At 47.9% G+C, this 25,245-nt stretch overlaps 3 protein-coding genes across 3 annotated transcripts; 1 reads left to right on the top strand and 2 right to left on the bottom strand.

Annotated features, from left to right (window-relative positions):
- Positions 1 to 1,713: 1,713 nt before the first annotated feature.
- SYCE3 (synaptonemal complex central element protein 3) lies at positions 1,714 to 8,755 on the top strand (the record flags this gene model as incomplete). The annotated part of the gene is made up of 2 exons (XM_081127046.1): positions 1,714 to 1,822; positions 8,598 to 8,755. The coding sequence occupies 2 exons, from the start codon at positions 1,714 to 1,716 to the stop codon at positions 8,753 to 8,755; spliced, it is 267 nt and encodes an 88-aa protein (XP_080983172.1).
- Positions 8,756 to 10,035: 1,280 nt separating this feature from the next.
- Positions 10,036 to 11,814, bottom strand: LOC308553341 (kelch domain-containing protein 7B-like; the record flags this gene model as incomplete). The annotated part of the gene is made up of 1 exon (XM_081129218.1): positions 10,036 to 11,814. The coding sequence occupies exon 1, from the start codon at positions 11,776 to 11,778 to the stop codon at positions 10,036 to 10,038; it is 1,743 nt and encodes a 580-aa protein (XP_080985344.1). The 5' UTR covers positions 11,779 to 11,814.
- Positions 11,815 to 13,073: 1,259 nt separating this feature from the next.
- On the bottom strand, positions 13,074 to 14,649 carry LOC308552645 (uncharacterized protein; the record flags this gene model as incomplete). Its single annotated transcript, XM_081127846.1, has 2 exons — positions 13,074 to 13,120; positions 13,653 to 14,649. The coding sequence occupies 2 exons, from the start codon at positions 14,647 to 14,649 to the stop codon at positions 13,074 to 13,076; spliced, it is 1,044 nt and encodes a 347-aa protein (XP_080983972.1).
- Positions 14,650 to 25,245: the final 10,596 nt, after the last annotated feature.

Raw genomic sequence — 25,245 nt, 5'->3', positions numbered from 1 at the left:
AATCTGCATGCCCTATCTATTTTGTCTAATAATCCATTAAATTATTCATGGAAATCTTGTTGCCCCAGTAAACCTAAACACATCAAATCCTCTGAAAAATTCTGTTGGCTCACCTTCCAAAATATAGCCCAAGCCCTTCCCCTTCTTACCATTGATATGATTACCACCCTGGTTCAAAACACTGTAATCTCTAGACCACTCTAGTGCTCTCCTGACTAACCAGTCTTCCCACTCTTTTATTTTTAATATGTTTTTATTAATTTGAGAGACAGATCCATCGATCGACTGCCTCCCACATGCCCCCTACTGGGGATCGAGCCCGAAACCTTGGCATGTGCCCTGACTGGAAATCAAACCAGCAACCTCTGGGTGATGGGAAACACTCAGTGGGCTGAGCCACAACATCCAAGGCCAGTCTTCCCACTCTTGCCTCCTCTCAACCTCTGCAACAGACCATTTTCCAAAAAGCAGCTGAAGTTGTTATCTTAAAACCTAATCACATAATCCCCTGCTCTCAAACTCTAGTGGCTTTTCCTTCACATTCAAAATAAAACCAAAGTTCTTGCCTAGTTAACTGATCTTGTCTCATACCACTCTTCTCAGCTCCATTCTACAGTTTCTTTCCATTCCTCATAACATACCAGGGCTGCCCTGGCTGGGTGCTCATTTGGTTAGAGCATCATCCCAATGTGCCAAGGTTGTGGGCTTGATCATGCGTCAGGGCACGTGCAAAAATCAACCAACTGCCCAGCTGGCTAGTCTCAGCAGTTGAGTGTTGACCTATGGATCCAGGAGATTGCATTTCGATTCCTGGTCAGAGCATGTGCCCAGGTTGCAGGTTCGATCCCCAGCAGGGTGCATGCCGGAGGCAGCAGATCAATCACTCTCATCATTGATGTTTCTCTCTCTCCCTCTCTCTTCTTCTCTCTCTGAAATCAATAAAAACATATTTAAAAAAAAGAATCAATGAATGAATGCATAAATAAGTGGGACAAACCTCTCTCCCACTCTCTATAAAATCAATAAAAGTAAAATTAAAACACCAGGACCACTCCCACTTTTCTTGAGCCTTTCATTCCCAGATCTTCACATGCCAACTCCTTTTTGTTATTCAATTGTTAGTTCATATGTCACTGTATTAGAAAGGTCTTCTGTAACTTCACAATCTAAAGCACCCCTCCCCATGAAAGGTCCTCTTTATTCCACTACCCTATTTTATTTTCTATGTAGCAGTGATGAAAAATTGAAGGTATCTTTATGAATCTTTTAAGCATAGATTCTGTCTGGATCCACAGATACACTGCAGTATCCACAGAGCCAAAGTAGTGGTGTCTGGCACATAGTAGATTCTCAGTAAATTCATAACCAATGGTGGGTAACAGAATGGACCTTAATTAAAGCAGCAACCTCAGAGATAGGAAGAGACTGACAGGAGAGACTTTAAAGAACTGAGTTGGGCTATGAGCTCCACAAGAGCAGGATTCAGTTCACTGGTGGCTCCTGAGCACTGGCCTTCCTGACTCATAGATGATTAAATATTTATTCCAGGAACAAATGAAATTAGTAAAGTTTCAGTGACTCCTCAGGTCAGGAAAATAGGAGGAATTAAAGATGACCTCAGGTTTCCGGATGGGCTATCCCAGGTGTGGGTAGAGGAGCTGGAATTGAAACGTTGGTCTGTCTCACTGTATCTTCTTTCTGTGCATTGCCTAGATGGCTGATTCCGACCCTGGGGAAAGAAGCTGTGACAACATGCTGAAAATGCTGTCAGATCTGAATAAAGACTTGGAAAAGATATTGGAAGAGATGGAGAAAATCTCAGGTAGGCTGTTTTCCCAGGCAGGGTGCCTTACCCCTTTTTTCCAATACTTCAAATCCTCCCTATACTTGCACACTCAAATCAGGTGCCTTCTTAACAAGGCCTTCCCTGACCACGTCTTGACTTCCATACTACATAACTATTGTATATCACCACATATTGCCTTGAATCGTCTTCTAGTTATTTTGTGTTTGCTTCTTATTTCTGCAACTGGGCTGTTACCTTCTTGAGGGCAGAAATATTAACTGGGCACAGTACCACACCCAAGGTCAAGTACTCATCAAATGACAAGTAATATTAACATAAAACCTGTGAACAGGAAGGGCCAGCGTGGCTCAGTAGGCTGTGTGTTGGCCTAGGATCCAGGAGATCATGCTTTGGTTCCAGGTCAGGGCATATGCCAGGGTTGCAGGCTTGACCCCCAGTAGAGGGCGTGCAGGAGGCAGCCAGTCAATGACTCTCTCTCATCATTGATGTTTCTAACTCTCTCTCTCCCTTTCCCTTCCTCTCTCTGAAATCAATAAAAATATATTTTTTAAAAAAAAAACAAAAAAACACATACCTGTGAACAGAATTGTAGCATTCTTTCCATGAGCCATTTAAATAAAAAGAGTTCAGAGTAATAGTGCTAAGATTGGTAAGGTGTTGATGGGAGGTATAGCTCAGCGGAATAAAGTAGCAATAGAATTGGACGAATGTCTCCACTTTTGTAAAAGAATATTAGTCTGTTATTTTATTCAACATGTTTCCACTAAGTGGTAACCAGCAGTGGTAGTAATACCATTATAATTTCTTTAATTTCTTCTTTACTAATTCAGAATATGTATAATTCTTATAATTTGTGAGCCTAAGTTTTGCTAGAGAAAATCATGATGTAAAACTAATTTTAGAAGGCAATCATACTTTACTCAAATGAAAACAAACTATTTTTAAAGACATTATTAGTTTGAAAATAATCTCCATTTATTACCACATACTATAGAAAATTTCTACTTAGAAATGTTTGCATCATTTTTGCCTGTGTACTTGAAAATTTCTTATATTTTTTTAAAACCACCTTTTAAAAAAGTTCTAGTGGCCCGGCCGGCATGGGTCAGAGGTTGAGCATCGACCTATGATCAAGGAGATAGAGGTTCAATTCCCGGTCAGGGCACATGCTGGGGTTGCAGGCTCAATCCCCAGTAGGGGGCATGCAGGAGATCAACTGATCAATGACTCTCTCATCATTGATGTTTCTATCTCTCTCTCTCTCCCTTCCTCTGTCTGAAATCAATAAAGATATATAAAATTAATTAATTAAAACATATTTTAATTTTATATTAAAATCATAATCTGGCAAATGACAGTGGCGTACACTGAGTATTTGGAAGAGTGCAGAACAAAAGGAGAGGCTGACTGCTTGGGGAGGCAAGAGAGGATTTAAACAGAGCATTAGGGAAGGAGTAGAGATTGGGCAGACTAGTAGGGGTGCTGGGAGTAGAGAGGAAAGCAGTCCAGCAGAATAGGTAGTCAAGGCCATGTGCCCATGAGGGAAAGCCTGGGGTAGTCAAGGAGCCAGAGTAGCATATGGAGTTTATAGGGTGAGGCTGAACAGTGGGGAGGATCTTCAATGACAAGCTAAGGAGTTTACCTTTCTTGTCTAAGTGAGAGGGAGCCATTTTGGATTTTAAGGAAGATACTTGTATTTTAGAAAGATTCGTCTAGTAACAGTGTGAGGGTTGGTTTGCAGAGGGAAGTCTAGAGGCAGGAAGACCAATTACGAAGTTTTTGCTGAACTAAAGGCTTGGCACTGAGAATGAGAAAGGAACAGCAGACATCTGTGATAGAATCTCTTACTGATTTGTAAGAGCTCTTTATGTATTAAGACTATAAAGTGTTCAAAATTGTAGTAGATATTTTCTCTAGTTTTCTATTTTCCTTTTAATTTTGTATATGAAGCTTTGGTAAACAGAAGTCTAATGTAGTGAAAATCTATCGATATTTTCCTTTCTGAATTACTCCCATTGTTTTGATGCCTAGAAAATCGTTCCCAAATCAGAGATCAGTGAAATACTTATATGTTCTCCTACTTTTCTCTACTTTTTAATATCTAATTCTAAACCGAAGTTATGCCAAAATGCAGGCTGTGTACTGCATTTTTATTTAGCTCCACTAGAGACTCTCTTTTTGGCAAATATTCCAATAATAATCAGGGCAATAGTTAAGTAAATTAATATTGCTAAGGTAACAATATTAAGTAATAGTGTTACAGTGGAACCTCAGTTCTAGAACTTAATTCATTCTGGAATGCTATTCAAGAAGTGATTTGTTCAAAACACAAATCATTTTTTCCCATTAGAAATAATGTAAATTGAAGTAATCCATTCCAGACCCCCAAATGATTCTCTGTTTTAACCTTTCCTATATACAGTACATGTCTAATCTATAAATCTGTTTAATCTATAAATAAATGCTTCTTTTCTTAAATTTATCAAACCACCCCCTATTAGCCTTAAATGAATCACTTTCAGCACTTGTTCCAGGGGTGTCTTTCAGGAAGTCAGCTTTCGGCATCTTCACTTTTTCACATATCACTGCCTCCAAAATGCTGTCACCTGCTCACTGCTTTTGTTTATCTAAATCAACAACAGTTTTTCTATCTCTCCAATTGCCTGTGAGCATTGTTTCTTTCACACCCCTAGCAACATTAGCACTCTTGATAGCCTCTTTGTGTTTTAAAATTGTGTTAATCATCTCTTTCACCAGCAACAAAAGCAAAAAATAAAAAATAAAAAAATTTCACAGTATGATTTTCTGAGATGTTAGCAGTAAGCTGACTCACATTCTCTCCTTTGTTTATGGCCTGAGAGATGTTTTTCTTAATACTGATGTATCAACACAAAAGGATTGTCAGGCCAAGAACTGAAGTTTTGTTTAACAACCAAGACACTTTTTCCATGAACAGCTCGGTTGAGGACCAACTTGTTCGAGCTGGGAGAGGTCCGAGAACTGAGGCTTGACTGCTAAACAATGCTGCCTTACCTCAGAGAGAAGCTTGACAGGTGTTTCAGGGAAGCACATTACATAAAAGGCTCGGCTTCGACAATTTTTTAAATTTGTTTTTTAAGCTTTCTAAATAAGCTTAAAGTTGTCTGATACATACAACAGTTGTATTTAAGCAGCTACACTCCTGGGAAGCTTGTGCCCTTCCTTTCTCACAGGAATAAACAAGTCTAGCCTACGTCTACATGGCACAAAAGATGCTTTGCTGTGCACGATTCCACATCCTCCCCCTTGGTCTTTTCCACATTCATCCTTTGAATAAGGTCCATTATTTCCCCTTTAGCTGATTCTTCCTTAGTTTTTGTTTTACATATTTTCCTCTTTATAATTCTATTTTTATATAAATCTTCTGCATAGTTGTCTAATTTGCAGGGTAATAGAAGTCTTTTTAAAAATTTATTTAATACTTTATCAGCTGGTAAAAGTATATTTTTAATATATAAGCAACCAAAAATTAAATAATATTAAAATATTTTGTATAATTTGCCTTTTGTAATTTCTTAAGCAAACTCTGTTTTTGGGCCCATGGACTCAAATCCAGTAAATGGCAACATTAAAATATTTTTCTACCTAAAGGGTAAGAAGCACATCTGTTTCTTCATAGTGTCCCTGGGACAAGTTAGGACAAATATTGTTAGCAGAAGTAGCGTAATTTTGGACCACGATGATATAATCTCTCATCCTGACCCTTTAGGTTAAATTTAAAGTGAAGTCCACTTGGCCTTTGTTGCCTCAGGGAAAGTTTTTGTCCAGTTGCTTCAGTGACCAGACAGGGCAAAGAAAATAACCAAGAAAGCAATTGTCAACAACTGTTAAAACCACCAACCATAAAATAAATATAAGGTATATATTTTAAGCAATATTAAAAGGCAAAATTCTCTTCGCTTCAAGGCTTAAAATTCTATTTCCATTCTCTTGAACTTAAGTCAAAGCATGACCTAGGCCAATTTTCCTAGTACAGGTTTAGCTGTAGTATGCCTTATGGAAGTGAGCCTTAAGAACATAAAATTCCTTGGGTACAAAGAGATTCTAACTTGTTTTGTTGTAGTATTTAAATCCATCCCATTGGTCAGAGCTTGTGGCAGCTCTGAGTGGATGGGGAAGCCTTAGGCCTATTGGTTGAAACCGGATTCCAGGAAGTCCTGTATAAGGATGGCTCCACGGGCAGAAACAAGTGCAGGCAGGCAGTTCTGTGCAGAGGCTTCTGCTTGACATGAGGGACCTCTTTGCAGAAATGGCTGCTAGGCTCTGCTTTTTTTTTTTTTTTTTTTTTTTAGCCCAGGTAGCTACCAAGAGCCCTTCTTAGTCCTTAGGGTTCACAGCACACATCTTGACCATTTTTCCTTCTTTTTTTAAAAAATATATCTTTATTGATTTCAGAGAGAGAAAAGGAGAGGGAGAGAGATAGAAACATCAATGATCAGCTGCCTCCTGTATGCCCCCCCGACTGGGGATCGAGCCCGCAACCCGGGCATGTACCCTGACTGGGAATCGAACCCCGATTGCCTGGATCCTAGGTCGACACTCAACCACTGAGCCACGCCCGGCCGGGCTTGACTGTTTTTCTTAAATTCCATGTGAGGACCTTGGCTTTACCTGGTGGGTTATCAAAGTGTACAGGTGAGTCCTGATTAGCCTCTCAGAATACCTGCTGTACAGGCCTTTCCACAGATTATAACCTTGGCTTTGCTACTGCACAGGCCTAACGAAAAATCCACCAAGGGGGCCTGACCTCACCAGCTGGTTTATAATATGACTCTTCTCCATTTATCAGTCTCAACATGTACTGCTTATTTCCTGCTCAGCATCTGGTTCCTCCCACTGCAACTAGTACAGACACTGCATGAGGTTAGGGGAGTGTCTCTCCTGTATGCTGCTGTAGCGCCTGGGCTGCCCTAGTGAAATGAGAGCACAAAGGAGGTGCTCAGTATACAGAGTAAATGAAAACTCCAGAGACATATATTGCTAGAGGGTGTTCGAGGGTGATCGAGTCCTTCCTGTTCTGTGCATTCTAAATATTTTTCCTTGGATCAAATCAGAAGAGGGCTGTACACTTGCTGTAGCGTTTCAGTGTCTCACTGAATTGCCTTTTCTGAACTGTGCTTTGGTGGTATGCCACCAGCTTTCTTCCACCTGTGATTACAGCTACAGACACAGAAGAATCACTTTGTGTGTAAGGTAGGGACATCATCAAGGGCATTTTTCTACATTAAGTGTAACTACATTACACTTCTCATAAAATATACCTATAGGACATTTTTTTCTTAGGATAAAAGTGTCTTAAACAATGGGTTTGTTTTTATTTTATGGTCACTGAGTCTTGTAACTGATCATGTTTCCTTTCTGCTTTGGCCTTAGGAAACTCAGAGCTGGAAGTCCAGCTGCTATGTAGGATTATATGATTCATTCCTGAGAGCTGTTTTTCCCCCCGAATTTTAATTTCTTACCTACCCTAACTCTTTGCCCTAAATACCTCAATTATTTATTTTATAGTAAGAGTTTCTTCTTTCTTGAGCACCTAATCTCTGCTAGGCAGTTTACTGCCATTCATTTAATCTTCAGGGGGAGACATGAGATAGGGATGTTGTCTTTCCCTTACAGATGAGAAGGCTGAGGTGAGCAAGTTTAAATCACTTGTTTCAGGTCACACAGCCAGCAACTAGAGAGATGACAAAACTCAGACTCCCAGTCCATGCTCCACTTGCTGTCCAGCTGGTCTGAAAGTGTGGTCGGCAGCCCCCTCGCCATGCCCCTCCCCCTGGGGCACCGGAATTATCCAGATACTTGTTAAGATGCAGATTCCTGGGCACCGTTCCCGACCTGCTAGACAGGAACCTTTGAGTTGTAGGAGGGACCAACAGTCTACATCTTACCAGGTGTCCCAAGTGACTCCCCTGCTTCCAAAAGTTCAAGAATTCCTGCACTTGCTATACAGTAAGAGTGTCTGTCTGTTGAGATACTGCTCATACTTTTTCTAACAATTTCTGCCTGTCATGCAGAAGGGCTGGGATCCTTGTTCTTTGTAGTTCTCGAGGGCAGAGCCACAACAGTGGGTTGGGTGCTGTAGAGAGAAGGTTGTGGAGGGTGGGGTTTTGGTATGAGCAGCACATGTTCACCTATAGGCCCAGGGACGCCGCCCTTAAGTTGCTCTCAAAGGGAAAGGGAAAGGAAGTGGTCAGTGCCGTGTGAGCACCAGAGGACACCTAACATGGGGTGCAGCAAACCTTCCCAGAGGAGGAGCTCTGGACTGGCCTTAATGAAAGCAGAGAGGTGCCCAGGTGGAGGTGGACAGGCATCCAAGGCCACTGAGCACGAGGAAACATGAGGCTCAGGGCCTTTCAGGAATGGGAGTGGTCAGCCCTACCTGAGCCTGTGAGCTTGGTGGGTGTTATGACTCCTTGATGGTCACCCTACAATCACTAGCTGTGAACTGTGGGTAGGTAAGGACATGTGTTTGCTCTAGTTTTTCCTAGCATTTCATATCAGACTGGCCTGCAGCCTTTTAGTGTCCCAGGCTGATATATCCAGAAGTTAAGATTTGTGTGAGATTAGGGAAGCTTCAGTACTGCTCTGGGCAGGGAGGAGTGTTAATAGAGGGTTTTGTGAGCCCCATATCAAGTGGCTGACCAGCTTTCTCTCAGAATAGTTGGGTGACTCAGCTGGGTGTGGTCCCAGGGTTGCCCCAGAGCCACAACCCCACCCTGTAGCCTGACTAGGGCCTGTCTGGTTGTTGCAGTGCAGGCCACGTGGATGGCCTACGACATGGTGGTGATACGCACCAACCCCACCCTGGCAGAGTCCATGCGCCGGCTGGAGGATGCCTTCCTGAACTGCAAGGAAGAGATGGAGAAGAACTGGCAAGAGCTGCTCAGTGAGACCAAGCGCATGCAGTAGGTCCCCCACCCTGACCCTACAGCTGCCCCCCTGTGTCTGCCTGTGCGCAGTGCCATGGGGGTGGAGCCTTCTCTGCCTGGCAGAGAAACAGCGACCCAAACATACAGCTGCCTGCACAGCACCTGTTTCTCAATACACTTATTTTCAAGCACATCCTGAGCTTTCTGTCCCCCAGCTGCGTGTGACACCTTGTGAACAGGGCGTGGGACGTGTAAGATGCAGATGCTGGCAGTGAATTAAGCATATGTAGTGCCAAGTACAGAATAAAAAGCAAAAAGCAAGCCAGGAACAAACCAGGTCAGAGGAGGGGACGGGCAGCCGTACTCAGATTTATTTACCTTCCTGGGCTGTGCCAGGTGCTCATATATATGACCTATATTCTCACAGTTCTCCTGAGTGACATGTCCATTATCCCCACTTCACAGATGAGAAGACAAAGTTAGATGTCTCACCCAAATCCACACAGCTAATAAGGGGCAGAGGTAGGGCGCAGCCCAGGTCTCATTTAAAAAGAGGGTTGGTAGGAAGGGGGGTGGGAAGTGGAGGGCCTGAGCATGTGGGAGAGACCCCACAAGGCTGCAGAGGGGCATGAGCCCAGCAGTCCTGGCCAGGTCTAGGCTGGGGTTATGGGCAGGGGCTACAGATCACAGAGCAGTGTCACAGATGGGGTTCCAGACAAGGGAGAGCTAAGAGTTGTTTCTGCAGACAGCCAAGCCATACTCCCCGAGGCCTCAGGATGGGCAGAAAATCCCAGAGGCAAAGGTGTTCTCCCAGGGACGACTTTGCTCCCCATTCCCTCTTCCCAGCCCCTTGAGGGCCCCTAGCCTAGCTTTGAGCCCTAGGGAAGCCATCTCCTTCCTGGGCTCAGCAATTGCCGACTTCAGCCAGCCAAGTCCAAGTTCTCAGGAACCCATGGGTCCCTGGCAGATTATTTCCAGGCAGTGTTGTTGGTGCGGTGACATGGGAACCTGGGCCGTGGGAGTCCCCTGCCCCGAGGGGGGTTCCTGTGAGCCAGCTGAGGCACTGGTGCAAGGACTCAATTACACAGGCAGGAGGTGCATGGGTGTGGTAGGGACCCCCGGAGACCAGCTCACAGATGCAGGGAGCCTGGGCTCTATCGAAGGAGGAGAAAGGGGGGAGGAGAGAGCATGAAGCTTTATTAAAACAGAAAAGGGAAGTTGTCCCAGAAAGAACAGCCACCTCCCTGTGCCCCACCCAACTCACAGTCCAGCCCAGGTACTGCCCGGAGAGCAGCAGCTGCAGTCCTGGCCCCAAGCAGCTCAGAGAGAAGTCTGTAGCTGGTCCTCAAGGGGTAGAGTCAAGATGAATGGACAGAGGACCCCTTTACTCCCCAGGGGAAAGGGCTGCAGCTCCTTGGCCTGGAACTGGGCAGTCCCCTCAGAGACTGTGAAGGTGGCAGTGACCTGGTGGTTGAGGCAGTAGATGGTGTTGCCCAGCACTGTGCAGCGCAGCGGGACAGGGTCTGGCAGGGGCAAGGGGGCAGCTCGGCTCCAGGAGCCCGTCACAGTGTTGTAGCGCATCACAGCCGCGCCCACACCGCGCAGCAGGTCAAAGCGGTACAGGAAGCCCCCCAGCGCCACCATGTCGCTGGAACGCCGGTGGCTGGCACTGTAGGGGCACTCATCCCATGCATCCTTCACAGGGCTGTACCTGAGCAAGCGGTAGAAGAGGTGGCCCCCAGTGACATAAATGTCCCCACGGCAGGCCACAGCCTCATGTGCCACAGGGAAGGTGCCTGCGGGGAGGGGCGCGCGTGAGGTCCAGGTGTCTGTGCGGGGGTCGTAGCGCTCCATGCTATACAGGCACTCGCCCCCGATGGCGTAGAGCAGCCCGTCCAGGGCCACCAGTTTGAGCTGGGCACGGGCCTGCTGCATGGGCCGCACCTGGCTCCAGATGTTGGTCAGAGGATTGTAGCAGAAGACCTCATTGGAACAGACAGCCTTAGCGCCAGAGCCACGGATGCCCCCTGCCAGGAACAGGTAGTTGTGCATGGTGCAGAGACTGCAGCCTCGCAGCGGGGCCTCCTCCGGCACCTGAGTCAGAAGCCGCCACGTGTTCTCTTGGGGGTTGAACACATGCAGGTGCGATGGAGGAGGCAGGGATGCAGGACCCATGGCAGGAGCCTCCTCGGCTTGGGAGCCGCGTGGGAGCCCTGAGCGGCTCACCTGGTAGAGGTTGGGCAGCACAAGGACGCCCAGCACAGCCCGGCCCCTGCCAGTCCGAAGGCTCAGGATGCGCTCCCGGTCAGCTCCACTCAGCTGCCGGTAGAGGGTCGGGTCCCCTAGCACGTGCAGCAGATTGTCACTCATCAAAGCATAGGTCTCCTGGGCCAGGCGGGACTGCCCATGCTGCTGGGCAAAGGCCAGAACATCCAGGCAGCTGCCCAGGTCCAGCCGCCGCTGCACAGCTGCTGCCAAGGCCTGCTCCCGGGCAGGGGAGCTGGGCTTCCGGAGCCCCTCCACCACCCCCCAGCTCCCAGGCCTCTGCAGAAACACCATGAGTTTTCGGGCCTCTTTCTGCTTCTCTGTGAGGACCTCCCTGCTTCCTGCAGGGATGGGCCTCTCTCCTGGCGCCTCTCCTGGGGCCACCTGGCTGACCTTCCGCTCTGAGCTCTCCACTATTTCACACAGGCTGCGTTTCCGTGGCCTGGGGACAGGCTGTGGGTCCCGCCTGGCAATGGGGGAGGGTATAGGGCCAGGCCTCCTCTGCTCAGACAGTGGAGAGGGGGCCCTGGGCACTGCAGCCTCCTTAGTCTCGGTGCTTCTCTGCTGTGGCTGACATCCAGCCTCAGCCAGGCCCCTCGTGTCTGCCCCTGTGTCCATCACAGATGGGGAGCCCTGCCTGTCCCTGAGACTGGGGATGGCCCCTTCAGGGGAAGAACCAGACTCCCTGTTCTCCAGGGCTGTGAAAGTGCTGGGCTCTCTAGGGCTCTCCGGAGCTGCCCTTAGGGCTATCCCTTGGGACCTCTCTGGCCTGGGGAAGGGGTGACTCTTAAGAACCATTGAAATAAGGTTTCCCCAGCTAGTTGAGATCTGCCCCTCCTGGCTGCCCTTGCCAAGAGCCACACTAGGCTCCTGACTTGAAGGCCTTGACTTACTAGTGGGGGTTGGGGCTGGGGCTGGGGCTGGGGCAGGGGCTGCAGCTGGGGCGGGGGTAGGGGCTGAAGCTGCAGCTGGGGCAGGGGCTGAAGCTGCGGCTGGGGCAGGGGCTGCAGCTGGGACTGAGGCTGCAGCTGGGGCAGGGGTAGGGGCTGAAGCTGGGGCAGGGGCTGAAGCTGTGGCTGGGGCAGGGGCTGCAGCTGGGGCAGGGGCAGAGGCTGAAGCTGCAGCTGGGGCAGGGGCTGGGGCTGAAGCTGGAGCAGGGGCTGGGGTTGAAGCTGCGTCTGGGGCAGGGGCTGGGGTTGGGGCTGAAGCTGTGGCTGGGGCAGGGGCTGGGGCTGAAGCTGCGGCTGGGGCAGGGGCTGTGGCTGAAGCTGTGGCTGGGGCTGAAGCTGGGGCAGGGGCACGGGCTGGGGCTGAAGCTGCGGCTGGGGCAGGGGCTGGGGCTGAAGCTGTGGCAGGGGCAGGGGCAGGGGCTGGGGCTGAAGCTGCGGCTGAAGCTGTGGCAGGGGCAGGGGCTGGGGCTGAAGCTGCGGCTGGGGCAGGGGCAGGGGCTGGGGCTGAAGCTGCGGCTGGGGCAGGGGCTGGGGCTGGGGCTGAAGCTGCGGCTGGGGCAGGGGCTGTGGCTGAAGCTGCGGCTGGGGCAGGGGCTGGGGCTGAAGCTGCGGCTGGGGCAGGGGCTGTGGCTGAAGCTGCGGCTGGGGCTGGGGCTGGGGCTGAAGCTGCGGCTGGGGCAGGGGCTGGGGCTGAAGCTGCGGCTGAAGCTGTGGCAGGGGCAGGGGCTGGGGCTGAAGCTGCGGCTGGGGCAGGGGCTGGGGCTGAAACTGAAGCTAGGGCAGGGGCTGGGGCTGGGGCTGAAGAAACTGGGGCTGAAGCTGGAGCAGGGGCTAGGGCTGAAGATGAAGCTGGGGCAGGGGCTGGGGCTGAAGATGTAGATGAAGGTGGGGCTGAAACTGAGGCAGGGGCTGGGACTGAAGATGAAGCTGGGGCAGGTGCTGAAGCTGCAGCTGGGGCTGAAGATGAAGCTGGCACAGAGGCTGAAGCTGTGACTGGGGCTGAAGCTGCAGCTGGGACAGGGGCTGGGGATGGGGCAGGGGCTGCAGCTGGGGCTGAAGTTGGGGCTGGGGCTGAAGTTGGGGCAGGGGCTGGGGCTGGGGCTGGGGCTGGGGCTGGGGCTGGAGCTGGAGCTTCAACTGGGGCTAGCACTGCTCTGAGATTTTCATCCTTAGCTGGACCCTCGTCAACTCTGAGGGGCAAAGAGTGTGAAGGAGAGGAAGTTGGAAGAGTTGGGACTGCAGGTAAGAGGTCTTGGTGGGGATGTGCTTCAGTCGGGGAAGCTGAGGGTAAGAGGAGCTTAGGCATGCATAGAGGGGGTGTGGCTGAGGGATATGGGGCGGGGGCACAACTGAGGCCATCTGTGGCTGGCTTTCCTTTGTCCAGACCACCAGCCGCCTGCCTACTGCTCTGCTCCCCTTGGCCTAGTGGGGATCCTCTCCCTTTTCCGACACTATGAGCCCCTTGCTTTTCTGTCCTGCCTGGCTCTCCAGAGCCGTTAGCCCCAGCCTTTCCCACAGTGCAGGCCACTGTGGTCCTCTGACCTTGGGACAAGAGAGTGTGTCCCCACCGCTGCCCCTCTGGCCATGGGCCCAGGGGCCCTGGGGTCTGGCTGAAGCTCCTCGTGACAAGGACCTCCCTCCTTTCCCAGGGCCAGCCTTCCATGGAGGCTGGGGACCCCTGAGACTCCCTGGGAGCCCAGGCCCCAATCTCCCTGTTCTCACCAGCGTTGGCCCCAGAATCCTGAGCTAAAACTGAGTCTGTTTGGGGGCTACTTTTCCCGCATCCCCTCTCTGAGCCATATGCCAGGCGCCCAGTCTGTACGGAGTCTGGTGGGGGCAGCTCCTGGGGATAAGGGAGCCTCAGGGCACCTGCAGAGCAGCTTTTGGCTGCATCCACAGCATCCCACACACTCACCACAGCGCCCAAGCGCAGGGGGTCCAGCTTTGGGAGGCGGCGGCGGGTTCTATCTCCTGAGCTGTCATCCACCTGCCTCCGCAGGCTGCCTGAACCTCTGCCCAGTGAGCCAGGTGGCCCTGCCCCTTGTTTCCAGGAGCTGGTATCCTGTTCCACTGTGTGGACTGGGGCCTGGTGAGCTGGCGCCTTGGCTCGGATGCCTCCTGCCTCCGCCTGCACCTCCACTTCTCTGTCCGGACTCCGAGGAATGAAGTGAATCAGGAGAGGGGCAGGTGTCCCCCCTGCTTTGTTCCTACCCAGGAGGGCAGTGCCTGGCCCCAGCTGCTCCTTTCCTTTACCTTGGGAGGCATCTGGGGTGGAATTACCACGCTGCTGTCCCAAGGCCCCTCCACTGGCTGCCTCACCAGGCGTCTTGAGTGGAGGTGGGGCTGTGGCAGTCAGATCGCAACTTCCCGGGGGCTGGTGGTCCTGGGTGCTCGCTGTAGCTGGACTCTCCTGGCCAGGTCCTGGAGGGTGTGGCTTCTCCTGCTTGGAGCTGTGACCCTCGACGCCACCACTGACCTTGGACTTTGGGGTCAGAGCTGGCCCAGCTCCTCCGGCCTGAGAAGGCTGGGCTTGGGGGCCTGTGGACGCTGGTCCTGCTGCCTCCTGGTCCTGCCCAGAGCCAAACCAGTGCAAGGCCAGGGCCGTGGCAGCCACAACAGCCAAAGCCAGCAAGGTGAGCACAGCGCTGTCCCAGTCATCGTCTCCGTCCCCGTCCCAGCCCCAGCCAGGGCCACCAGGCTCTGAGGCACCCTGCATCATGGTGCTGGGCCGCACACCCAGCCTGAGGGGCCAGGGCAGCAGGCTGGAAGCTGCGGGTGCTGCGCAAGCCTGTTCTGCACTCAGCCTGGGGCTGCCGTCCACGAAGATGGCATCAGAGGCGTGCCCCGCCCAGAGGGCTGCCCAGTTAAGGTGGACCTGTGCTGGGGGCCTGTCATTCTGCCTGGCCTGGAGTGGGGTGGCTCTTTGTGTCTGCACCCAGGCTTAGGGAGTTGTCAGTAGGGTCTAGCTGGAGATATCAGGAGACAATGTACAACAGGTCCAGGAGCTGAGGGGCCTCTACAGTCCCCCGCCAGGCTCCAGCCCCCCTGTCCCATAGGCTCCAGTGGCAAACGGCAGTGCACCTCCACACCATTCCAGCATCCCAGCCAGCCTGCTTCTGCCTAATAGACCCTCGTGCCCCCAAACTCATTCCATACCCCAGTGTCCCTCCTCTGAGCCTGGGTCCAGCTTCGGGGGGCTCTGACAGGGAAGAGTTACCCATAGGCAGATGTTATCTGTAGCTTTAGCAACACGATGCAGCCCTGATAAAATTACCAGAAACTCGAGAAGATGATTCCACTGTGGGCCAGCGGGGGACTAGTGGAGTAGGGCCATGGCCCTGGTGCCAAGCCCGCAGGCTGGTCTTGGACTGAGGAGGGTGGCTAGGAGGGTGCTGGTCCTGACACCAAGCACTGTCCAGGGCTGCTGGAGAAGTGCGACCTCCGACCAGCGCACTTCACGGGTGTGTAGAGGAGGCTGGCACTGTTCCTCCCTCTCCTCCACCAGCCTCTGGACTTTCCCTTCCCTGAGTTCAACAGAGATGGAACAGAGTTTTCAAAAGCAACTTTCTAAGTTGTGAAGAGAAAAAAAAAGAGTGAAATAAAATCTAGAAGTCGTATTTCCCTCTCTATCAGCCTGGCTTATTACAGCCCACCTGGCCCTTCTAGGGCCCTCTGGCCTCCCAGTGTACCCTCTGGAGTGTCGACAGCCCAGAGGCTGCTCTCACCATCCCCCTGGAGAGCCCTGCATCTATCCCCATGCCTATTCCTGTCAGGCAGCCCCCAGGATCCTTCAGAAACCTTCCTCCAGCCCTGGCTATTAGACGCTTCTGGGTGTCCCAGCTCAATCCTCAGCCTTCCCTTGTCCTATCCGAATCACTGCACTCCCACCCTCTGCACTGGGACTCGGGCCCCTCCCAGGTGGGCACAAGAGGCTCCTGATGGCAGGCAGCTTGCCTCCCCTCTGTGTCTGGCTTCACAGGGGAAGAGCTTTGTCTCTTCCGTCTACCTCTCACTTAAGCTGATCTCGGGAGTAAGTCTTGGGATCGGTGCCAGGCAGGGCCCAGACATGAAAAAGAGACTGAAGTCCCTGGTACAAAGCAGGGCCCCCACAACATGTATTTGTTCCTTCTTCTGGGACAGGGAACTTCTCCCTGACTCAGGCAGCAAGAAGATGGCCAAGGCGCGTCCCTGGCACCCAGCCTGGGCTCTGCTGAGCCTCGGGTATCTCACCCATCAGGTTGCCTCTTAGCTCCCCCAAGCCTATTAGATGACAGCAAGAGGGTGGGAGTGTGCCCATGCCTTAAGGTGGACCTCAGGTTGGGGCGGGCTTTCTGGACACTCCCCTCATTCTCTGTCCTGTTCCCAGGCTCTGCCTCTTGGTTCAGTTTGGGACCCAAAGGCCTTGAGGGGATGAAGATGACATCCCCACAGGCACCCCCTGGAGGCCACACAGTACCCATCAGGCACCTCCACCCAGCTTCTGAAGACCCCTGTCATTGGTCTGAGCCATAGAGAACAGAAGAGGTGTCCACCAAGTGATGCCTGCAGACGCCGTAGCGGGGAGGAACTGAGCACAGGGAATCATCCCAACCAACTTCACAAGGTGCCAAGGACATGATGGGACCTGGAGACACACTGGTGAAAGGTGACCAAGGAAGGGTCTAATCCCATCCTTTGCAGAAAGAAAACATTTCCCCTTGTCCAATCCAGATCAAGGGCAAAACGTGGCCCTGCATGTTGTGCATCCTTCGGGAAGGTGAGGACGTGTCACCTCCCTCACTTCCCAGAGAGTAAAGATGTACTGCTGGAAAGGAGACATAACTTCAGAAGCACACGAGATCACCTAGACAAACTGTGAGACAAGTAACTGTTCTAATTGTGCTATGATAGCATCAATATCACAAATTACCATCATGGTAAAAAATAAAAATCAAGAAAATGGGTCCGTGGAAGGTCTGACCTTCAGCAGCCTCCTAAGAGCCCCTTTTCCAACTGCCTGCTGAGGCAGGAATCCTGTCCCAATCTATACAAGGAATAAAGAGGGATTTGTGCCTATGTACCAGGAGCTTCTGTTTCCTCAGAGACGACACAAGCAAAACAAGAATGGAGACAGTCTCCTGCCTACCAGCAGCCATCACCACCCATATGCCAGGGGCCTGGGGAGGGGAAGGACAACCACAGGTGAGCTGGTCCACTGCAGAGCCCACAAAAACCCACCACAGCCTGGTCCTCGAGCCAGAACAAAGTTAGATGATGCCCTGGCCACCACTGTGCCATTTTGAAACACCTGGTGGAGGAAAAGCATAGTGAAATGAAGACATAGTTCCAAGATTAATACGATGGACAGCAGCAAACCCCATCAAATGTAGGGTTTCTCTGTTATTGGAATTTTTAAAAATCAACAAATATTGTATAATCAAGAATTATATACAACAAAGAATATGATATTATTATATAATCCTACTTATGTTAAAAGTATATATGTATTTTTATATACATATAAATAAACCTAGAAAAATGATTAAGGCTTAGAAAATATAAATCCCAGATTTAATAATTACACCCAACAGGGAATGATACCTCGTAAGGAATTCATCTGATATGGGGAAAGTTTTATGTGAAAAAAGTTATTTTAAAAAGAGAGACAATATCATATGATTTATAATGAAAAAATTGAAACATAAGTTCTAACAATATGGGAATGATGAAGAAAACATCACGTGATTTTAAAATGTGGCACTGAAAACGTTACTTAAGTAATGATTGATAATGTGGCTGTGAAGAATTTGCATAGTAATGCAAATATTAGTGGGGAATCTTCTAAAAGAAAAGACATTGCCCAGCTAGTGTGCCTGGGTTGGGTGAGCACTGCCCCAGGCACCAAGAGATCACTGGTTCAGTTCCCGGTCAGGGCACATGCCTGGGTTATGGGCACAATCCCCAGCAGGGGGCGTGCAGGAGGCAGCCATCCATGTTTCTATCTCTCTCGCTCTACTTTCCTCTCTCTCTAAAATCAATAAGAACATTTTTTTAAATGAACAATTACATTCCAACAAATTAGATAACCTAGATGAAATGGAAAAGTTCCTAGACATACACAAACTACCAAAACAGACTCAGAAGAAATAGAAAATCTCAAAAGCCTATAACAAGTGAAGAGATTAAATCAGTAACAAAAACCCTTCCAACAAAGAAAAGCCCAGGACCAGATGGCTTCACTGGTGAATTCTACTGAACATTTAAAGAATTAACATCAGTCCTTCTGAAACCCATGCCCAAAACTGAAGAGGCAGGAAGACTTCTTAATTTATACTATAAGGCCAGCATTATCCAGAAACCAAAGCCAGATAAATACATCACAAGAAAAGAAAATTACAGACCAGTGTCCCTTATGAATATAGATGCAAAAATCCTCAACAAAACAGTAGCAAATTGAATCCTACAGCAGATTAAAAGTGTTAGACATCACGACCAAATGGGATTTACCCCAGGAATGCAAGGGGGGTTCAATGTAAGAAAATCAACCTAGGTGGTGCATTGATTAGAACAAATTAATGTTTAGACTACATTAATGTACTAGAAAAGGGAAAAAACACATGATCATCTCAACTGACATAGAAAGTCCACAAAATCCAGTACCCATTCATGGTGAAAGCACTCAGAAAACTAAGAATCAAAGGGAACTACTTAGACATGATAAAGGGCATTTAAGGAAAACCACAGCTAACATTCAATGATGAAAGGTGGAAAATGAGCCCTCCCCACAGGTCAGAAACAAGGAAAGAATGCCTGCTTTCTCTGCTGCTATTTAACATTGTACTGGAAGTTCAAGTCAGAGCTAGTAGTAAAGAAAAATAAATAAAAAGCCATCCAGATTCAAAGGGAAGAGGTACAACTATCTCAATTCACAAATGACATGATCTTATATCTAGAAAGTCCCAAAGAACCACTAAAAAAGCAACTTGAGCTAATGAACAAATTCAGTAAAATTGCAAAATACAAAATCAACACACAAAAACCAGTTGTGTTGCTATACACCAGCAACAAACAGTCTAAAAGAAAAGTAAGAAAGCAATAATACTATTTATATTTATTTATAACCCTCACCTCAGGATATTTTTTCTATTGATTTGAGAGAGAGTGGAACAGAGGGAAGAGGAAAGAGAGAGAGAGGTACATGCCCTTGACCGGGAATGGAACCAGTCCACAGGCTGATGTTCTAACCACTGAGCAAACTGGTTGGGGCCAATACTATTTGAAAGAGCTAAAAACTTGGGAATAAATCTAACCAAAGAAGCAAAAGACTTGTATGCTGAAAACCACAAAGCATGGCTGAAAGAAACTAAAGACCTGAGTAAACGGAAAGACAGCCTTTGTTCATGGATTGGAAGACAATACTGTTAAGATGTCAATACTGCCCACAGCGACCTACAGATTCAATGCAGAAATGGCAAAGCTCATCCTCAAATTTATGTGGAATTGAAAGAGGCCCTGAGTAGCTAAAACAATCCTGAAAAGGAACAAAGTTGGAAGACACACTTCCTAATTTCAGAACTTACTACAAAACCACAGTATTCAAAGCAGTGTGGCACTGGCATAAGGACAGACATGTAGATGGATACAATAGGACTGAGAGTCCAGAAATAAACCCGTGTGTCTATTGCCAGTTGCTTTTTGACAAGGACCATTCAATGGAGGATAACAGTCTCATCAGTAAAGGTGCTGGGATAGCTGGATAGTCACATGCAAAAGAATGAAGTTGGATCCTTACCTCATACTATACACAAAAATCAACTCAAATGGATCAACATGCTAAATATAAGAGCTAAAACCATAAAACTCTTAGAAAAAAACAGAGGGGTAAATCTCCATGATCTTGGATTTGGTAATGGATTCTTAGATGTGACACCAATAAAAATGAGCAACAAAAGAAAAAAGTAAGTTAAACTTCAACAAAATGTAAAACTTTTGTGCATCAAAGGATGTTATTTTTTAAAGCGAAAACTTGCAGAATGGGAGAAAATATTTTCAAATCATATACCTGATAAGGGTCTAGTATCCAAAATGCATAAAGAACTCTTACAACACAACAAAAACACACAACCTGTATTTTTTAATGGGCAAAGGACTTGAATAGACATTTCTCAAAATAAAACACATAAATGACCAGTAAACATATGAAAAGACACAGCATCATTAGTCATTAGAGAAATGCAAATCTAAACCACAATAAGGCACCACTTCACATCCACTAAGATGGCTATAAATTAAAAAGTAAATAAAAGTGTTGGTGAGACTGTGGAGAAACGTGAACTCTCACATATTGCTGGTGGGAATGTAAAGTGTTTCAGCCTCTGTGGAAAATAATTTGGCAGGTCTTCATAAAGCTAAACTAGAACGGTCATGTGACCCAGCAATTTAAGGCATATATCTAAAAGAATTAAAAATGAATGTGTAGCCCGGCCGGGCGTGGCTCAGCGGTTGAGCGTCGACCTAGGATCCAGGCGATCGGGGTTCGATTCCCGGTCAGGGCACATGCATGGTTGCAGGCTTGATCAATGACTCATCATTGATGTTTCTCTCTCTCTCTCTCTCCCTCTCTCCTTTCCTGTCTCTGAAATCAATATATATTTAAAAAATAATAAAAAATAAAAACGAATGTGTATATGTACACCGTGTTCACAGCTCTGTTCACAATAGTCAAAAGGAAAAAACAGCCCAAGTGTCCATCAACAGATGGACAAACAAACTGTGGTACGTACATTGGGTCAGCCATAAAAAGAGAGGAAATTCTGAAACATCTATTCACCTTGAACACATTATACTAAGTGCAATAAGCCAGACACAGAAGGACCAATATTGTATGATTTCACTTAAATGAGGTACCTAGAGTAGTCAGATTCATAGACAGGAAGTAGATTAGAGATTACCAGGTGCTAGGAGGGGAGAGGGGGGAGTTATTGTTTAATGGGCAGAGTTGGGGTGATGAAAAAGCTTTGGGTATAGATAGTGGTGATGGGAACACAGCCTTGTGACTGTAGTTAGTGCCACTGAATTGTACCCTTACAAATGGCTAGAATGATAAATAGTATCACACAGTCCCCAAACTGTCATTATTCTACATCATAGGTCAGTCATAGATGTTCTAAAGGCACCATATAAGGTCCTAGCAGTGAGGGTGACCAGGAGCACTCAGCACATTATACATTTGTAGGTTCCCCCAAAAGGGACTGGGCATATCTAGTTTTTCCAAGTAACAAGAAATGCGTCAAAGAATTTCCAGGCCTGGGAACAGCCCTCAGGAGTGTATACACCGAGAGCTGAGGTGTGCATCCGAGAGTCCTGGCAACAGGACACTGACCTCGGTCAAGGCCCCGCTGTCTGTCCGCAGACTGGCTTCCATCCAGATGAGTTGGTTCCCGGCTAAGCCACCTAAAGGGGGAAAGAACATCTAGACTCATGTCTCAACAATTTAGAAATTAAGAATCACTAGGCCGGTCGTTAGCATCAACCACCAATATGTAATAAATAAGCAAATCAAGAACTAAGAGTTGAGAAAACAAACAAAATCAAGTGTTTTATGTAGAAGTATTTGGTACAAGAGTGGGAGCAGAAGGATGCCTCCAATGGTGATGATGATGATGTTGAAGGTAGAAGTCATACACACCAGATGTATTTGTTTTAAATTTTGTGAAAAATAAAAAAGTAAATCGCAAAAAAACCCCAAAAAAACCACTATCTCCTCCTTGCCATAGATTACAAAAAATTTCACGGATGATAAACCTCAGAACTAGACAAACTGCCCTCAGTGGAAGGGGAGGGGAGGGCCAGGTGGCGCAGCGTCTGCAGAGCGCCCTCTGGTGGCAGGTGCTATGACTACCGTCCTCCTAAAGAACGCCTCAAGGTCACAGAGGGGCCACAGAAATCTCCTTCAAGTGAATGTAATCTGCCCCGCTGAGCATGACTTCGCGGTTGAGCGTCGACCTGGAATCCAGGCGATCGGGGTTCGATTCCCGGTCAGGGCACATGCCCGGGTTGCGGGCTCAATCAATGACTCTCTCATCATTGATGTTTTTTTCTCTCTCTCCCTCTCCTTTCCTCTCTCTGAAATCAATAAAGATATATTTAAAAAAAAAAAAAAAGAAAAGAAATGAATGTAATCTGAGCCGATGTAAAATTTTAAGTAGCTATTTTAAAACTGGATTATAATTTATATCCGTGAAAAACATATCCGGTAATAGCTCTAGGCACAGCTGTAATTCATTTGTGACACCCCACTATGCCTCATCACACTGGCTGGTATTTTCTGCTATAAACAGTGAAAATGAATTCATTTAAGCTACATCAACAGTGTGATGACTCTCAGCAGCATACGGTGGATTTTAAAAAGTCACGCGGTGGGGAGGTAAAATGGTTCCACCACTCTGAAAAGTTTGGCAGTTTCTTAAAAAACAAACAAATATACAGTTACCATCCACCCAGCAACAGCACTCCTGGGCATTTATCCCAGAGAAATAAAATGTCTACGCAAACATCTGCACACAGATGTTCACAGCAGTTTCATTTCTAAAAAATTGACTTCAGAGAGAGGGAGAGGGAGAGAGAATCATCAATGATGAGAGAGTCATTGACAGGCTGCCTCCTGCACGCCCCCTGCTGGGGATCAAGCCTGCAACCCTGGCATGTACCCTGATGGGAAATCGAACCTCGATCACCTGGATCATAGGTTGATGCTAAACCTCTGAGCCACGCCGGCCAGGCAGCAGTTTCATTTTTAATAGCCAAGCTATTTTCAAAATTAATAATAAGAATGTTGTATATAAAAAGCTACAGATCTAACTAAAACCATATTTAGGGAAAACCCAGACCAAAGCTTTAAATGCCCATATAATTTAAAAAAGACTGAAAAGTAAGTTGACTAAGCCTGGGTTCCTAGGAAAACAAAGCTGAGGCAGACACTCATGAGCACTGCTTTACCAGGGTGTGACCCCATGGAGCAGGAGTAGGGACCAAGCCACTGCTGGGTACTGAGCATGCTGACTGCTCCTCATGGGATCAGACTCTAAGAGGCCAAATAAACTCATCATTTCTCAATACTGCCATCCAGGGGAAGAAGAGGGTAGAATTAATTCAATCAAAGCTCTTCCCCCCATGGCCCAGGCAGGGTACTCAAATGGTTAGAGCATCGCCCAATACACCAAGGTTGTGGGGTTGATCCCGTCAGGGCACATACAATAATCAACCAGAGTGCATAAATGGAGCAACAAATGGGTGTTTGTCTACCTCTCCCCCCCTTCCCCTGTCTCTTTAAAAGCAATAACTTTTTTAAAAATTTTAAAAAAGGTCTTCCCCATGGAGCATGAATTTCCTGCATTTCCAGGCTGCCCTGAGGTGGGGAGCAAGGTGCAGCTGTCAGTCACCGCAGGAGGTAGCTGACAAGTGACCCTAGAGGTATATCAGCCCAAGGAATTCTAGCTTGGGCATAGGAAAGCCTGAAACACTAGCTAAGAATATACATATTTTTAAAATATATTTTTATTGATTTCAGAGAGAGGAAGGGAGAGGAGGAGAGAGAGAAACATCAATGATTAGAGAGTCATTGATCAGTTGCCTCCAGCACCCCCCCGACTAGGGATTGAGCCTGCCACCCGAGCATGTGCCCTGACCGGGAACCGAACCTCGATCTCCTGGATCCTAGGTCAATGCTCAACCTCTGAGCCATGCCCAGCTGGGCAAGAATATTTTTAAGTATCTAAAAGAAAGGAAGAATAATTAAAAGAAGATAAACAGAACGCAAGAAATAAATGCTTGTATATTTCAAAATCTACATATAAATCATTGCGCGTGAGATATTAAGGCAATCACCCCTTTTCCAGCATTGGTATGATTAACATGTGATCCTTCAAATATACCCATTGGAAAGCATACCACACAGGAATAGAAATGCTTTCTTTACATATATCTTTCAAATAACTTGAAAGATCCGTATTCTCAGGTAAGTTATACGGAAGCAATTTGTATGTGATCGGTGACTTTCCCTCCTCCCTCTCCAGCTTCCGCCTGGCACTTTGTCCCACAGCAGCCCCTGCAGCCCCGACACAGCCAGTGTAAGCATTCATTTATTTTACTCTTTAATTTACACTTTATAATTTTACATTTTTTCTCTTCCCCCACTCCCATTTGGGGGGTGGCTTTGGGGGCTTTGTTTATTGTTGCCATTCTGTTTTCTTGATTTTTAATTTGGAAACTCTCCAAAACTCTTCAGTTCTGTGGCTGCTTGTTTTCCTTTCCCTGCTTCCTTTAGACACGACTCTACCATTGGCCATAAACAAGATGCCTAATGTCTTTTTTTCAACCTACTTTATTATATAACGGACTTTCGGCTTTAACAGACACCCCCTCGCCCGAATCAGTCTGTTATGTCGTTTCTGTTGTTCTTAACCCTCGCCTGAGGATACTTTTTCCATTGATTTTTCAGAGCGAGTGGAAGGGAGGGGGAGAGACAGAGAGAGAAACATCGATGTGAAAGAGACACATTGACTGGTTGCCTCCCACACGCACCTCAACCAGGGCCAGGGACGGAGCCTGCAACCGAGGTGCGGGCCCTTGCCCGGAATCGAACCCGAGACCCTTCAGTCGGTGGGCCGACGCTCTAATCACTGAGAAAAACCAGCCAGGGCTCTAATGTCTTCTCCCAACAAAATAAAACCTGTGGGATACTCTACTCCCTGCTCACCTCACCCTTTCTCCCCACCCCCATGAGAAGTGCAGAGTCTTACACCTCACTCTCAGCACCCGGGTTCTGCTGAAATTGGTTAATCTTCACTGGAGTGTGAGTGTGTGTGTGTGTGCAAGAGACTCATTGCTCAAAAGACTTCCTCTTTTCTCCCATCTTGGGGTCTGGTTCTGGTATATCTGCTGTTTTTCACCTTTTTGTTGTATTTTCCTCATATTGCTCTACTCTCTGAGTTCTCGCACATCCCAGCACCGTTACTTTGCTCAGACAGGTGGAGGCCATCTTGACCGGGCAAGTGATTCTAAAATATTCAAATTCAGTAAAATATTTCACACATGAAATAAAGTTTGCACCAACCAAACAAAAATATTATGCCTTGTCCTATTTCACTATTTTAAACTCAGCACTCTGAGTATTGTTTTAAAATTCCCTGGGGAGGATCCCCCCCCCCCCGTGTGTCTCCCCTTCAGCCCTCGGAGGCCTCAGAAGGGTGGCTCCAGCAATCCATCCTGGTTCTCACTCCTTGGCTGGCACCAGGCTCAGTACTCACTTGGCAAAGGCCAGGAATTCCCACCAGCC

The sequence above is a fragment of the Miniopterus schreibersii genome (genome assembly GCF_964146895.1).
Source record: "Miniopterus schreibersii genome assembly, chromosome: 2".
Taxonomy (NCBI): Eukaryota; Metazoa; Chordata; class Mammalia; order Chiroptera; family Miniopteridae; genus Miniopterus; species Miniopterus schreibersii.
This window is presented reverse-complemented; position numbering and strand designations above follow the sequence as displayed.